General features: G+C 43.0%; 2 protein-coding genes across 3 annotated transcripts in view; one reads left to right on the top strand and one right to left on the bottom strand.

The window, feature by feature from the left end:
- Positions 1-5,170, bottom strand: part of LOC126559303 (lipid storage droplets surface-binding protein 2) — an 86,632-nt gene extending 81,462 nt beyond the window's left edge. The window contains exons 1-3 of the mRNA XM_050215441.1: positions 4,974-5,170; positions 2,605-3,042; positions 2,177-2,517 (exon numbers count right to left, since the gene is read on the bottom strand). Coding sequence (XP_050071398.1) covers positions 2,189-2,517; positions 2,605-3,042; positions 4,974-5,160 — 954 coding nt within the window. The 5' untranslated portion in view covers positions 5,161-5,170 and the 3' untranslated portion in view covers positions 2,177-2,188. The remainder of the gene's footprint in view (positions 1-2,176; positions 2,518-2,604; positions 3,043-4,973) is intronic.
- Positions 1-14,327, top strand: part of LOC126561228 (microsomal glutathione S-transferase 1-like) — a 160,934-nt gene that overhangs the window by 127,919 nt on the left and 18,688 nt on the right. The gene's annotated exons all lie outside the window — the stretch shown is intronic.

Below are 14,327 nucleotides of genomic sequence, written 5' to 3'. Positions count from 1 at the left end.
AGAGCATTAATATCTTTGTATGTTAATTAAACACAACATTGATGAAGCTACAATCAAAGCTACAAATATATGATGAAATATTTAGATATATTGCGACATGATTTTAAATCTATATCACAGATCCTTAGCACAGATTCTTGGATGTACCAATCGGCCTGGATGTAGAGCGTCCATAACTGTTTTGTTTTATTTTAACACTTTATCAGTCCACCATATATTTATCGTCCCCGTTTTCTTATTTCTGCCCCAGCCGTGTCACTCAATAGCTATCCACCGTATACGATTAACGAAGTGTGCAAGTACAGCAGCACGCCTCTTTTTGGCCACCGAGTTTGAGGTTAAGTTGCACAAATGTTTTGCAAGCGCCACTCATCATCACTATCAATACCAGCAGAAAGCGCAGTAAAGATACCCTACCGCTAGCCCTCTTCCTTCACCAACTCTCATTCTTCTCACACTCTTTCCACGGAGGTCAATTGATTAACGTTCCCTGCAAGCAGGCTCCCCGTCATGTGCAAACATGTGGCGTGGAGTTTTGTTTGGAAGCTAAATACCAAACACAACCAAGTAGGTTAACTTACCCAGACTAAGGTGACCTGCCTGGGCGTGGTAGGGTTTTGAGGGCACAGGTTTATTTAATTATTATTGAACCGTTTTTACATGTTTTCAGTACGGAATTGCCTACTTATGCAAGTCAAATACTGTTAAGCACATGTTAGCAGATTGAAATGAATGCAGAATCAAGCACGTTTTGGTCGTGCAAAAATGATTAAGTCAAACGAATTACAACGACTAAATGATACAACAGTTGATTTTGTTCGAATTTTCTTATATACAATTGTTAGGGTTTCTGTTCCACTTACTTGATTAAATGAATCGTCCATTGTAGGGCAACAAAAGGACAAACGAGAATTTATCTTTTTTTTTGTGTGTGTTGAACTTAACATATCCTCTTGCAACGTTGAATTAGCTCAATAAATGGAAAATCCTTTAAAACAAGCTATGATCTTGATAATCTTGTTTGTGATAACAAATCAAATACTGCTATTGTACATCACTGCACATGACCGTACAATTGTGGGCGAATAGTAAAACAAAAGCAACTTCAATCACATCACTTTTATTAATCAGTGGCGGGTTTAACGATACGCGGACTGAGCGGCCTCGTGCTGCAAAGGGGCCCCAAATTCACAAAGAACCTCCCCCACCCGGTCAGCAGATTCAATGTGAGAGCCCCCAAATTCCACTCCGCTTAGGGCCTCCGGGTGGCTAAATCCGCCATTATTAATGTTTTTTTTTTTAATAAACAAAAACAAAAATTATAGAAAAATGAAAACATAGTATACATGCATATGTCTACAAATACATATATCAACACAAATAACCTATAAAGACGCACCCTACACACGGTTGCTCGTGCGCAGATAAAGCTTATTATCGAATAATTTGTATAAAGTTGAAATCCAGCGATTGGGTTGGCTCACAATCTCAAACACGCACACACACGCTGATACAGACCCCATCCCACTCGCACACATACCCTGGAAACTTAGGGGAATCGGGGAAGGGTGGTTAGAGAGACGAGAAGGCAAGCTCCTATTTTCCATAGCACATTCCATTCTGTGCTCTACTATCTGTTTCCGGTGCGAGGCTTATTTTTGTAAATATCCATCACACCATTGTGACACATCTGCCCACATAACTCTCCACACCCTCTGCATTCCACTCTGGCCATCCGCGACTGCTGCCTTGACACAGCGTTTGATAAGGTCGTGCAATCGTTTGTGCTCTTGTGGTCTATCCTTAACTGTTGCAGCTTGTCCGGTTTAATACCATTTTGTCTCACGCGAATTTCTTTTCTTGATTATTGTCGCAGTGGAAATGTACCGTCCTAATGGAATAGAATCGTGCTGTAGCGTCAATTCTAAGGACTTTGTCTCTTATCCCTTTTCTTACATACTACTAGTTTTATGTCTACCCAGGGTGTGTGGGTATGCGAGTGTGCATGTGTATATGCGCAAGCGTGTACGAGTACGAGTATTGGGGAAACGGTTATCGAACATGCTAAGTTTCATGATCCTTTATCCCCCCCCCTCCTTCCCTACCGCTTCTTTTTCTTCTCATTTACCTCTCCCGATTGTCCCTCCCCGATCACTATCGATCACTGGTTTTTCACCTAGTTTAGCTTTTACTCCAAAGTTTTAACTTTCTCCGTGGTGGCGACCACATCGGAGGTGCTGGCGGTGTTGACTGCGGGAGTGACGGTACTAGGTGTATTGGGTGCCACATCCTTGGTACTGCCTTCCACCGCCTGTCGCTTTTCGTTGATGAAGTTCAGGTACTGGGTAAGGCGCAGCACGGCAATAAGGGTTGCCACGTAGTCGCGAACGTCCTCCTTCCGGAGCGATTTCACCTGCGTGGACACGGTACGGTAGACGCGACGCGCAACCTTGTTTGATAGACGACCAACCGTTTGCACCGTGTGGAGCACCGGATCGTCCTTTGCAGAGATGGGTACTGTAAAGGTGTGAAGGAAGGTGAAGGTTAGTTTGAAATCGTGTCGGATCCAGGTGAATTTTTCTCCTCGTAAGTTGAGGGACGTACCATTATCGTCATCCGCGTCCGTGTCCGACTTGGGGAAGTAGTAGTCGAGCAGACGCTCGGCCAGCTGAGCCGTCGTGTCGACACCGTTCACCGCTAGGCTACCGTACTGCGTTGCCAGTACTTCGTTCGCTTTGCGCCACGAAAGATCCTTCAGTGACGCGGCACGCTGCTGGGATGCGGAACGCAGCTCGCACACCTTTTCGATGTGTGGTTTCACCGTTTCAATGACTTTGCTACGTGCCTGTTGGTAAATTTCGGCCGGTTGCTCCTTGATGATCGGTGCGTTCACCTCCAGTTTGTCGATACCCTTGACCAACGTTTGGTCCACAAGCTGCAGTGGGCGATCGAATTTCTGTACGAGTGGGGCAGAGATGGTTACAGCACGACATACAACATCTTCAGCTGTACCGAGTGCCCATGTCAGCAGTGGATTGTAGTCTGTAAACGAAAAGCAAAATACTCATTAAGTACAATGTCTACAGTCGTATATGGTTATAATCTTCTACAAAAAAACTACTTCTTTTTTTTTCTTCTTCATTGGTTCTACAATCTCTAGATGTCTGGGTTTATTAGTTTCTGTCTACAGGGAAAGCGACCGGACGGACCCCAACACCCCTAGTTCTGCCATATGCTCACCGGCAAACCGCCCAATACTAGATTAGGCGACTTAATTCAGCCGTTAGCTCCTAAACTGCAGTTCAAGAGGTCGTTTTATTCGGGGTTTTCTCCTTTTGTGTCGCTTTCGAAACCATCGTCGAAGAAAGTAGACGTTTTTTTTTCTGCAGAGACGACCAAGCAGTCAGGAGCGATAAGAGCGATGCTCGAGTTTTGATACATCGCGCTGAGTCGATTGTTGAACCTTCTCCCTTACTCAAGTGGTGCTTTTCGTTACGTTATCAACGAATGCGCCGAGTCAACTAAGGCCAATAATGCGACGTGCGCCCAGATAAGACTCACTCACTGCGCACGTACTATTAACGGGGTGCCATTGTGCTTCGCTTTACATTCCGCCATTTCGTGGAGATGCTTTTTCCGGTTTCCAGCTGCCCTTCTCTGATGCTATTTGATGGCAAAATAAACCCATTGCATTGGTGACCAGCTACGCGCGATGCAGGCGTGTGCGTGTGTATGTAGAACTAGAATTAATAATATAGTACTGGCAAACACATGCACAAGAAGTAATTGGAGCTTTGTTGCACCTTAAGTGGTACCCACTTTAGCGTTGTGAGTGAGTCGACATCCCATTACAGCTTAATACACGGTGTTCAGGAAAAATCAAACACCGGTCACGTGTCAGAAACGTAAATCACAAAAGATGCATAATAGCTTCCTTTGCAGTAATGCAAATCTATCTTCCAAACAGCGACTCAGTGCAACAGTCATTCTGACGGGATTCAGCCCTTCTTAGCTGTCGCGGTTGCAACAGAAGTAAAGATTGAAATAAACGAAAGGCCTCACCACAGCTAGGCAGATAACATATCAGTCTCTTGATAGCAAAAATCTTCCCCCCATCAATTTATGCGTCAGAAATGTGTGTGTTTTTTTTTTGTATTGCTTTATTGAACTCTAAAGGCAGAAAGGAAAGTGCAACCATGTGAACCCACCCGGTGAGAAGAATACAAAAAAAAAAAAAAATGGAGCAAAACATGGGGCGCAGAAGCCCTAGCAAAAACGGTTGTTCTGTAACAGGCTTATGAGGTAACCGTATGCAGCAATCTGACTGTAGCATTCCATGTGGTAGGGTTTCCGTACATATGCATCACAACTTAAGAATCAAGTGCCAGCAAGCGGGTGCACCCCAAACATCATCTTGAGTACACACCCGATACATCCCGCGGGCGTTGTCATCGGTTTGGAACCGGTTTTTGGGACGTACAGTGGACTTTGGACCGCGCACGGACTTTCGTAACGTATGCAACATCATCGTCATCGTCTATCGTGAACGGCACAAAAGGTTGTTGGTGTCTCGTCTCGTTTTGTGAACGCATAGTCAGTATAAATGAATAAGTTCAACACGTGGTTTTTGGCTGTTCCCAATCGTCGCCATTTGTCTATTTGTGCGCATACCGATCGCCATGAGGATCTCTTACAAGCACTGGCCGCCATTGTCAGAAAGCCATGACAGAATGCATTTCTGTTTTGATTTATTTAAGGGTCGGCTACCTTTTTTTTTCAATTTAACCCACGAGCAAAGAAGCAATAGGAGAGTGTGTACGCGTAGCGTTAACGGTGCCAATGAAGGAAGGCGCACAAGTGAAATGACCCCCGAATGTCATATGAATTATCGATCGCGGGGTTTTTTTTCTTCTACAATCGACAGCAATGGCTGATCGGTGACTGTGATGGCGGTTGTATCGTACTCGGCTTACCTTTCACGCGGCCGTACACGTTCTGGGTTTGCTGCCAGGTCGCATCCACTACCGGTAGCTTCAGCATTCGGTCGAGCGATTCGAGGTGCGGCAGCAGGGCACTGCTGTTTGGTACCGTGGTGTCCGTGTTGATTGCATCGGAGGTGTTAGTGGTGGCACTGCCATTTTCTTGCACTTTGGACGACATGTTGCACGCGGTTTGCACGAACGATGTGGCTTCGATTTTACGGTTTTGTGAACAAAAAAGTCTCTAGTTACACAGATTTTGCACCACACTTGACACGAAAACTACACACTGATATTTCCGTACGCTCGGTACGACGATGCACTAGAGAGTTGGGAGACACGTAACGTAACGAATGAAATGCGCTTTGCCACGGTGTAAGCGAAAAGGGTCCTCAGAGTTGACTGCACACCGTATCGGATGATTGCGAGCGAAGGAATGAACGAGCCGAGGGAAGCGATCGTTCTACCCACTTGCTGAGCGAGCGTTGGACACTTGGCGAACCGTACCGGTTCCAGCTAGTCAGAAAGAGCGAGACAGCACACGCACGCACACTTACACTTGAAGCATGTACGCATAGACACAGGGAGGGTGCGCGCTAGTGTGAGCGCGAGAACGGGAACGAGTGATTGTGATCAGGTTGATGAGCTCTCTTGACTGTACTGCACCAAGGCGACTCAGTTAGTGGAGCTGTATGCGTATGACACGACACTGTTCGTATACCGAATACCAGCGACGACTTGCGTGTACTGGGTGTACTGCAGATGAGATGAAGATACGGAGGTTGATAGAATGCCACTGACGTCACTTCACAGGGCTGCCCCGACTTATCGGTTGAACGGGATGAGGGTCACAAATTATACACGCTTTTCACACGACAGTATGTGGAACGTACGAGAGTTCCCTAAACGAAACCGTTGGCAGCGGTTTGATTTCAGTCAAAAATATTTGCGCTCTTCTAAAATACGCCCGAACACGTCCACACCTTGCGATGAAGCTACGCCGTGTTGTGTGTGCTTTTTATACGCCACAGGGGTTTTAAATATTGACGGGTATACTACCTACCGGCAAGCGTCTTATCAGCTGCTCTCCCTGAGAGGCGGGTAGGGGGGACGAGCAATGTTGTAGTTCTACTGTGTGAAATCCAGCCTCAAGCCATTCGCTCAAACACACACCAACCAGACAATCTTTGGCATATAGCTTCGTTTAGATAATTAGTACTTTGCACCTTATTCCGTACACGTTATCTCCCCGCTTGTGCTACACTTATTTCAGCTTAAGCTGAACCCAACCCCGAACCGGAACGGCTGAAGGAAGGGAGAAGGGAAGTGCCGGTAGCCATCACCACCAACACACATCGCAAACTGGATGTGAACCTGCTCTCCGCCGGCACCAGCGGCTTGACGACAAGCTTCGAACGGGTCTAACCTTTGAACTTGGTGCGCCATTTTGCCGTGATCATGGACCATGACTGTATGGCGTGTGACAGCAAGCACGGGGTCAGTTTTTGCTCTTGAAAAGCACGTGAAGCATTCTGCCTGATTCGTTCCCGTGCATCAGTTTTCTAATTGGTACGTGCAAATTGTGAGCTAGAGGTTCGATTAAGATGACATTTCGATTAAGGAGCATGCTGCAATAATGAGTGTCCTCGGGCTCCATACAATCTGCCGACCCGATTTCACCTGCATTCGTCCTGTGCCTGCAGTTAGCTGCCAGCAGAGCAGGACTTTCATTTCGTACGCGTCCTGCGACGAATGAGTAGTAACTGTAGCAATTTACAAAGCACTGCTCTAGCACCGTGAGCGTTAATGGCAGTCTGTCGCTCCGGGTTCGAGGGTCACATCGCAGAACCGGTCGTTTGTAATGCTAAAGATGGCATGAGTAATCCGATTTATGATGCTAATTTCCAAACCGCTGGTTATAAAAAAAGAGCGTGCATTTACCATTCGCCGACAGTGAACAAAATTAAAGTACAGAAAAATGCCCTCTGAAGGAAAGAAGAAATATAGAAAAAAAAGAAAACGAGCTAATGGGCGGTTAAGGTTTTTGTTGTTTTTTTTTTGTGGTTGGATAGTAATGTCGTCAACAACGTGCTGAAATAATACCACAAAAATCAGTTTTGAGATGATGTTAAGAAAACAGGCTCTCTCTCTCTCTCTCTCTCTCTCTCTCTCTCTATCTCTCTCTCTCTATCTCTCTCTCTCTCTCTCTCGCTATCCCTCCCGTAAACACACGCTAACAACACCGCTTGACAGCTACTATGAGCATGGCATGATCGTGCGATTTGGCTAATTCTGATGACGAGCCCTGTAGCTTCCCGTGCTAAATTCTGATCGACAGCGTACTTTAGACTTATTGGATTGTTTGGTGCGTGTATTATCAATTTTCACATTTTCCGATAGTTCCGTTTGTGAATATTGAAAAAATCGCTTTAAACAGGAATACATTATAGTTTGTTAGTCTTTTCAACCATTTTTACGAACAAACTCTTTGTTGTACTATATGTCTAGGAAATGATAGTAGAAGGACACCATTAACATTTCTGTCTAATTTGAACTTGTATTCTAGCATTGCATGCTGCAAGTATTCTATATTTTAAACAAACAGTACGGCGCATCCGACATTTCTACTAGGACATTTTGCAGCTTGCTGCGTTCGCTCGTAGTTTGTATGTTAACCATCTTTATTTGCTGTGACAATCAAACCTTCCCGTGCACATCACATGGAAAACGTATGTTAAGTTACCCTCCCCACTCACCATTAGCTCACGATAATAATAGCGCGATGATACACTTGCTCGTTCTGTCCATCGGTGTTTGATTTACTTGTTAAACGTGAGACTCGCTGACCACGACAGACGAGATTGTTTATATCGCCCGGGTGCCGGATTTCGTTCGCTTGATTGCTTCAACGTGATGTGTGAAGGTGTCAATTGAAGGCAATTTAAATAAATTTGCTCATAAGCTTCCAATGTCTAACCAGCGCATTGCATCTTGCCCACGTTTCTGGTGGTATTTTGATGTTCGCAGGCCCTTCAGGAGGGTTTAGTGGCACACGAGTGTCAGCATCAGCGGGCAGATGCTCGCTGCATTTCTAATTGTCTTTCCCATTCCTTTCTCCCTAGACCATCACTGCGCCAGACGTTCTAGAGGTATAGCATTGTTTTTTTTTCTACCATGTGTATGTGCATCTTTGGTCCAATTTACAGTGGAATGGTCTGATCCATCATGTGCTATGCATACGCACACAGAAACACCAGACACAAGACCGAGATGCCGTACAGCGATAGACGAGTCATCAGATGGACGCGGCATGGTAGCGCACGGGTCGCCGTGCTTGTCGTCGCCGTTGCTGTGGACTTTGGACTCATGTGAGCAAACGTATGGTAGCAAATGGTGCGCAGTTGCGTCAACCGATTTGTTCCGATTTCCTTTTCTATCCGGGAGCACACTTTGGCATCGCATGCCGGTACGAGAAGGCTTAAAGTGATGCGTTTCTTTCTGTTAGGGGGGGGGGGGGGGAGGGAACAGTATCGAACGGTTGTAAGATAGCGTTATCAACATGCGATAACCAGCTACGCTGCGTTGCCCTCGCTGTACATGGAGTGAAGTTTGTCATTTCCGATTTTGGTTTGGTTCGTTTCGTTTAGAAGGTTTGTAGGATCAAATGCTGGAATTGAGCAGTGCTTCACGCAAGACATCACTCGATCGATACTCTAATGGTAGAATGGGAGGAAGCTTATCAAACGCATGACGCAATACAGACTGAAAAGCTGTAAAATTTTCAAGCGAGAAACCTTCCTTCATGGCCTCAACTTCTTGGTACGGATGAATGTTTGGAACACGTATACGCTGAGTTCGAGTCATAAACTTTCATCATTTCTTTCAAGAATAAGTTGAGAGACAAACGCACTGCTTACAACCGTACATCGGTGATCCTTTCGCATTATATTAAAAAAAAAAACATTGAAGATGAACTTTTCCTGATCGAAATGAGAGCGAATTACAGCATGCGTGGTAAGAATTGCTTTCGCGTACAGTCTGTTTTCAGCACTCAGGGCGTGCTTGTGGCAAGCTCTGTCCACGATCTTTTTTTCCGCAATGGGAAGAAACTCGAAACTGTTGAGCGCTCATTTGTACAACAAAAAGCTGCCGCTGGAAAGGCGCAACGAGAGATTGCCGCTCTTTTGGGGCGCTCGAAAACATTCGTCTTTAGTGCGCTTAGGGTAAAGGAGGTGAAGAGTCGTCATGGTCGTCGTAAGACTAGGAAGAGCGTCGATGCGCGAATTGTAAGGTTAAGCCGGGATGACCCTTTAAAGACGGCCAGGGTAATCAGGGACGAGCTGAATTTGCCAGTCAGTATTAGAAACTGTGCATCGGCTTTTGGTCCAGAGCAAGCCACAGAGTTGCAAGGGTCCTTTGCGTAAACCGGCCCATTCGCATGCCCGTACTAGATCTAATAGGGGCGGCCCGGTGGTGTAGGCGTCTTCTAACGGCAGGACCAGGGTTCAACGCCCGGCCCAGAAGAGACTCACCTGATTTTACAAAACTCAAATAGAAGAAGCGTTTACACTGCTTTGCTATTTGATGCTTTGTTGTTCTTTGTAATACAATGGAGCTTTGGACAGTAAAAAAAGGATCAAAGTGAACGTTTTATATTCTAATGGACAGCAAAGTGCAGGTGCAAAAAACCTACTTTGTGATTTTATTGGAACCTAGGTTCGATCGATCCATTAAGGAACGGAGCGAACCTAATATGTTCGATATTAAAGTCTCATCACTACTACACACAAAAGTAATTATTGTGATGCTTGAAACTAGTTAAATTATGATTATAATTAAAATAAATTATTTTTTGCGTGACAATACGGATCGTACACAACAATAAAATAAAAAAAATTTCCTTTTTGGCGCAAGCCACTATAAATTTGTCCTGCTCTTTTGCAGACGGCGCGGGCCACGAAAGATTTTATAAAAAAAATTCTGGTTCTTATGGATGTTTTTGAAATTTTCTCGCTTTGAAATTGTTGTTTGAAAACCAGGCGCATACAATCGACCTTTCCGATGCAACGGAGAAAAAGCTAAAATCACAATTTGGATTTTTTTTAACAGTTTTACATTGATTTTTAATTTAACGTGGTCCGCGGCCTTAGAAACATTTATTTTGCAAGGTACGAAAATTGTCGGAATGAACAAACAATTTAAGCCAATTTAAGCACCTAATTGTTTTTTTTTTCTCCGTTCGTTCGTACTATTAGCGGTATCATTTTGTCTGTGTTTATTGAGAGAAGCTACCCGTATCAAGTTACCTTAAAATGATTTTTTTTAATTTTATAAAGGTCGGCTTGGCCGTGTTGCTACCGGAAACAGATATGCTAGTGTAACAAACTTATGAGTTTTATATTGAATAGAGGTTTTGTACAGTAACCTAGAGACTACGCCCTCTATCTGTTTTATGTAGATACCTCTATAATAATATCTTTCTTCCACCCACGCAATCAACTAGTGACGTACGTATCCGATTCTCAAAATAAACCTTTAACCCTTGAGACCATTATGTACTGGATTAGAACGGTGTTCCAGATCTTCCTTAAATCCCTGCTTCTGTACCTTCCATAGTACGATCGCTTATCGTTGCTGGATACATGGTAGAATGTAGAGCGCGATAAGTAAGACATCTGTACGGTTCCTAAACCGAGTAACAAACACACAAACATGAACCGTTTGCTGTTTGTTATTATCGTTACCACCGTCACGGCGGGTTTATATTTGATGATATGGTGTTAGTGGTGGATGACATATCACTTTTGTCCATACTGTTCCAGACGGACGGAATTGGAGAACTTTGCTCGCTGGTTTATCTGATCTGATTTCGTAACCTTTAAAGGTGTAGGTCTGAAACAGCGATTCATTGTCTTCTGTAATAAGCACAAGCACAAGCAGAGAATTATGCTTTCTTTATTACTCACGGGCAGTGAATGTATGAAAAAAATGTGTACACATAAAAGGCTAGACATCATTTAAACATTTTTTTTTATCCATTCGACGTTCCTAACGAATATCGAACGTTATTAGAAAGCTTTCAGCAATGGAAAAAACGCCTGACAGTATGCAAGCCTTATACGAGTTCCAAATGTTTTTCAAATGCAACCGTTGGCGACGGTTATTAATTTTTTTGTTTATTTATAGAGGCTTTGAGTCTCAGAGACTGCATCCACCTCGCTACTGTATGCAAAAAATAGTTTAAAGTAATACAAAATTATTGCGGATGTGGCTTATCTATCGTTTAAAACTAATGCGATTATGTTTAGTAAAAAGTGAAAAATAATGCTTAAATCTTTCTATATGGCAACGGTTAGCAGTTGAATATGTTCTTTAAGATGTAAGAGGTGGTATTCACAAGGCAGAACTGAGGTTCGAATCCTATCCCGACCGTTTTTCCGTAATGAGGACAATCTACATGGTACTCTAATTCTTTTCCCTCTTTGCTCATTTACATACTAGATCACATCAGCCACCGAATGGCTTACTAGACTTGTCGATACTACGTAGATGATTAGTCAGTCCTCATTACGGAGGAGCACTACGTGCTATTGATAAGCCTTGCAAGCCTTAGATGGCAAGCATCACCTAGAGAGTCGTTAAGTAAAGAAGAAGTTCTTCGCTGCTCTATGATGTTTGCAAATACATGTTAAATATATGTTTCAACTGTTACATTAACTTATTATACGGCGATAAGCCGTAATATTAGAGTATTAATAAATAGTTTTTCTAAGTCTTCTTTAAATTAATTTAAACTAAACCTAGAGGGAAATTACGGTGACGTGCCGTCATACTCAAATAAATAGTAATAAATAAATAAATAAATAAATATGTAAATAAATAAATAAAATCAACCTAATAAATAAAATAAAGAAGTAAGGGCATTAAAGAGACGACCGCAAACAACAGCGGAAGGATGAAAGTGAGAGGTGGAAATCAAATACATGAGACGAGGAATTGAACCAACGAAGTGCCCGAAAAAAAGGGTCGTTGCGACAGGCAGAGGTACCGTGCCTATGGATAAGCAGAGGGAGACGAATGCGAAGGGAACGATTAAAGACATAGAAGGGGATGGAGTCAAGCAGAGACGGAGCATCTACAGTATTGGACAAAACAAGTGCAACCAATCAATCCTAATCATGGTACCCTACATTGAAGGTGCACAATAAGTCAATTGTGAGAAAGATGCTTTTAAGTTGAATTAAAATAGCACTTTTCTTATTTATTATAACAAAAATTCATTATATATACATAAAAATTCATGAAAAAATTAAAAAATATAAAAAAGTCATCCTTTTCCTCTTGGACAAAACAAGTGCAACTTCGCGTGTTGTTTGCCAAATTTAAATTGGCTTTCAATATTTCGTTGCAAATCCTTTGTTTTCAATTACAGCCTTGCATCTGCGATGCACAGACTCGATCAGGTGATCAATGAAATTTTGTGGAATTGCTACCCACGCCTTTTCTTATTTGTGCACACAACTGATCCTTGCGTCGAACACCTTCACGATTAATAAGCTGATTCACGATCTCCCACTGGTTATCTATAGGGTTCAGATCCGGAGATTAGGGCGGCCAGTTCATCACCACAATTTCATTATCGTTAAACCGCTGTTTCACCACTTTGGCGGTGTGCTTGGAATGGTTGTCTTGTTGGAATTTGATTACATTGCTTCCGCCATGCTTCTGACCGTCTTCTGACAGTAACGTCTAAGTGAATCTAAGCGTTTTCCAGTTGGACGACGTACACGGCAAATCCCGTCGCTTCCGAAGATGTTGAACTTCGAATCATCACTGAACAGAACCGTCCACTATTTCTGCACATCCCAGTCAATATGAAATAGAGCAAACAGAAGTAATAAAGTACTTCCGGTTCCTAAGTGAAATCAGAGGTTTCTTCGCAGGACGTCGAGAGAACAGTCCGGCTTCAACGGCACGCCGCCTGATTGTCCGGTCCGAAACAGTTAACTGCATATCCATTCTCACCTTTAAGGAAGATTTGAAAGGATCCTTTTTGATGCTTCGTACGATCATAGTGTCCTCTCTTGGCATGGTGTGGACCGTGGTGTTCTACCTCTGTTCTCAACATAAATCCATCCGGTTGCATGCACAGTCTAGACACGGTCCATTTTTTCACGTCATACTTGTCACAAATCGATTCCACTTTTAAAATAATCGATTATCTTCTTTCTTAGTTTCACTCCAAGGCAGTCACATGTCATTTTGGTGTTAGGTAACAAAAATATAAAGAAAGCGTCAGTACTGACCATCCTCAATAATTATTAACGATTACCTTGTAATGTTACTATAATCTATAATCTAAAATCTATATACTATAATCTTTTTTCAACGTAAAACAAAGTTCTTAAACGATGCAGAGATAATAGTTCAAAGAAGCAAGAACCAGTTGTTTTGACCAGCACAAAATGGTTCTTGTCCACAAAACACTCGCTGTGATCTGTAAATTTGACAGCTGATTGCTGCAATGAACATCAACTGCAGTAAGTGTCCCGTTTTCTATTTCAGAAAATTGAATTTTTCTGATCCTTTTTATGATTGCTCTACTTGAGTTGCACTTGTTTTGTCCAATAATGTGTGTAATCGAACGAGAGGGAAGCGACAAAAAGGATTTGGGATCGTGATCGACGGTACTCGAGAGAGTCAAGGCCCAACAAACTGACACCTAGACTCTAAACAGGGTAAGGTAGAGGCAGATATACCAAGGGATTTACGCATAGCAAACCTGGTAAACGATCTCTGCACCCGCTTGATTCGGTCCATATATATCCGAGCCGTTAGAGACCAGATAACTGATTAATACTCCAGCAATAACCTGATCAGCGAGCAGTACAACGCTTTCCCACGTAGAAGATCAGAGATACACGCTTCAGGATATCCAGTGTTTTCCAAGCTCTAGCAACCATAGAGTCAATGTGAGAAGTTAAAGTAAAGTCTTTGTGATTTGAATTTCAATATGAATTTCAATAATAATTTCAATTTCAATAATGTCAATTTGGGATACTGTATTTTAAATATAAATCACACGGTTACCACTTCATTTCACGATTAGTAATAGCGAAACATTGAGTTTCTCGCGTTACCGGGATTTTCAAGTATCGAAAATCATATGGAAGGGTTAGAAATACACATGGCTAAAATGAAATTGCCTGACAGAAATGGAAATGCATGTCAGAATTGATGAAATACACCGTTCACATCGTAAAGTGGCTCGATAAACCCTGTAAAAGAGGCAAGGAGTGTGCAGACTGGTAAACGAAATTACTCCACTCTTCACTAGACGATAAGTGA

This window comes from Anopheles maculipalpis, chromosome X (assembly GCF_943734695.1).
Source record: "Anopheles maculipalpis chromosome X, idAnoMacuDA_375_x, whole genome shotgun sequence".
NCBI classification, from domain to species: domain Eukaryota; kingdom Metazoa; phylum Arthropoda; class Insecta; order Diptera; family Culicidae; genus Anopheles; species Anopheles maculipalpis.
Note: the sequence above shows the minus strand (reverse complement) of the source record. Positions and strands in the feature narration are given on the sequence as shown.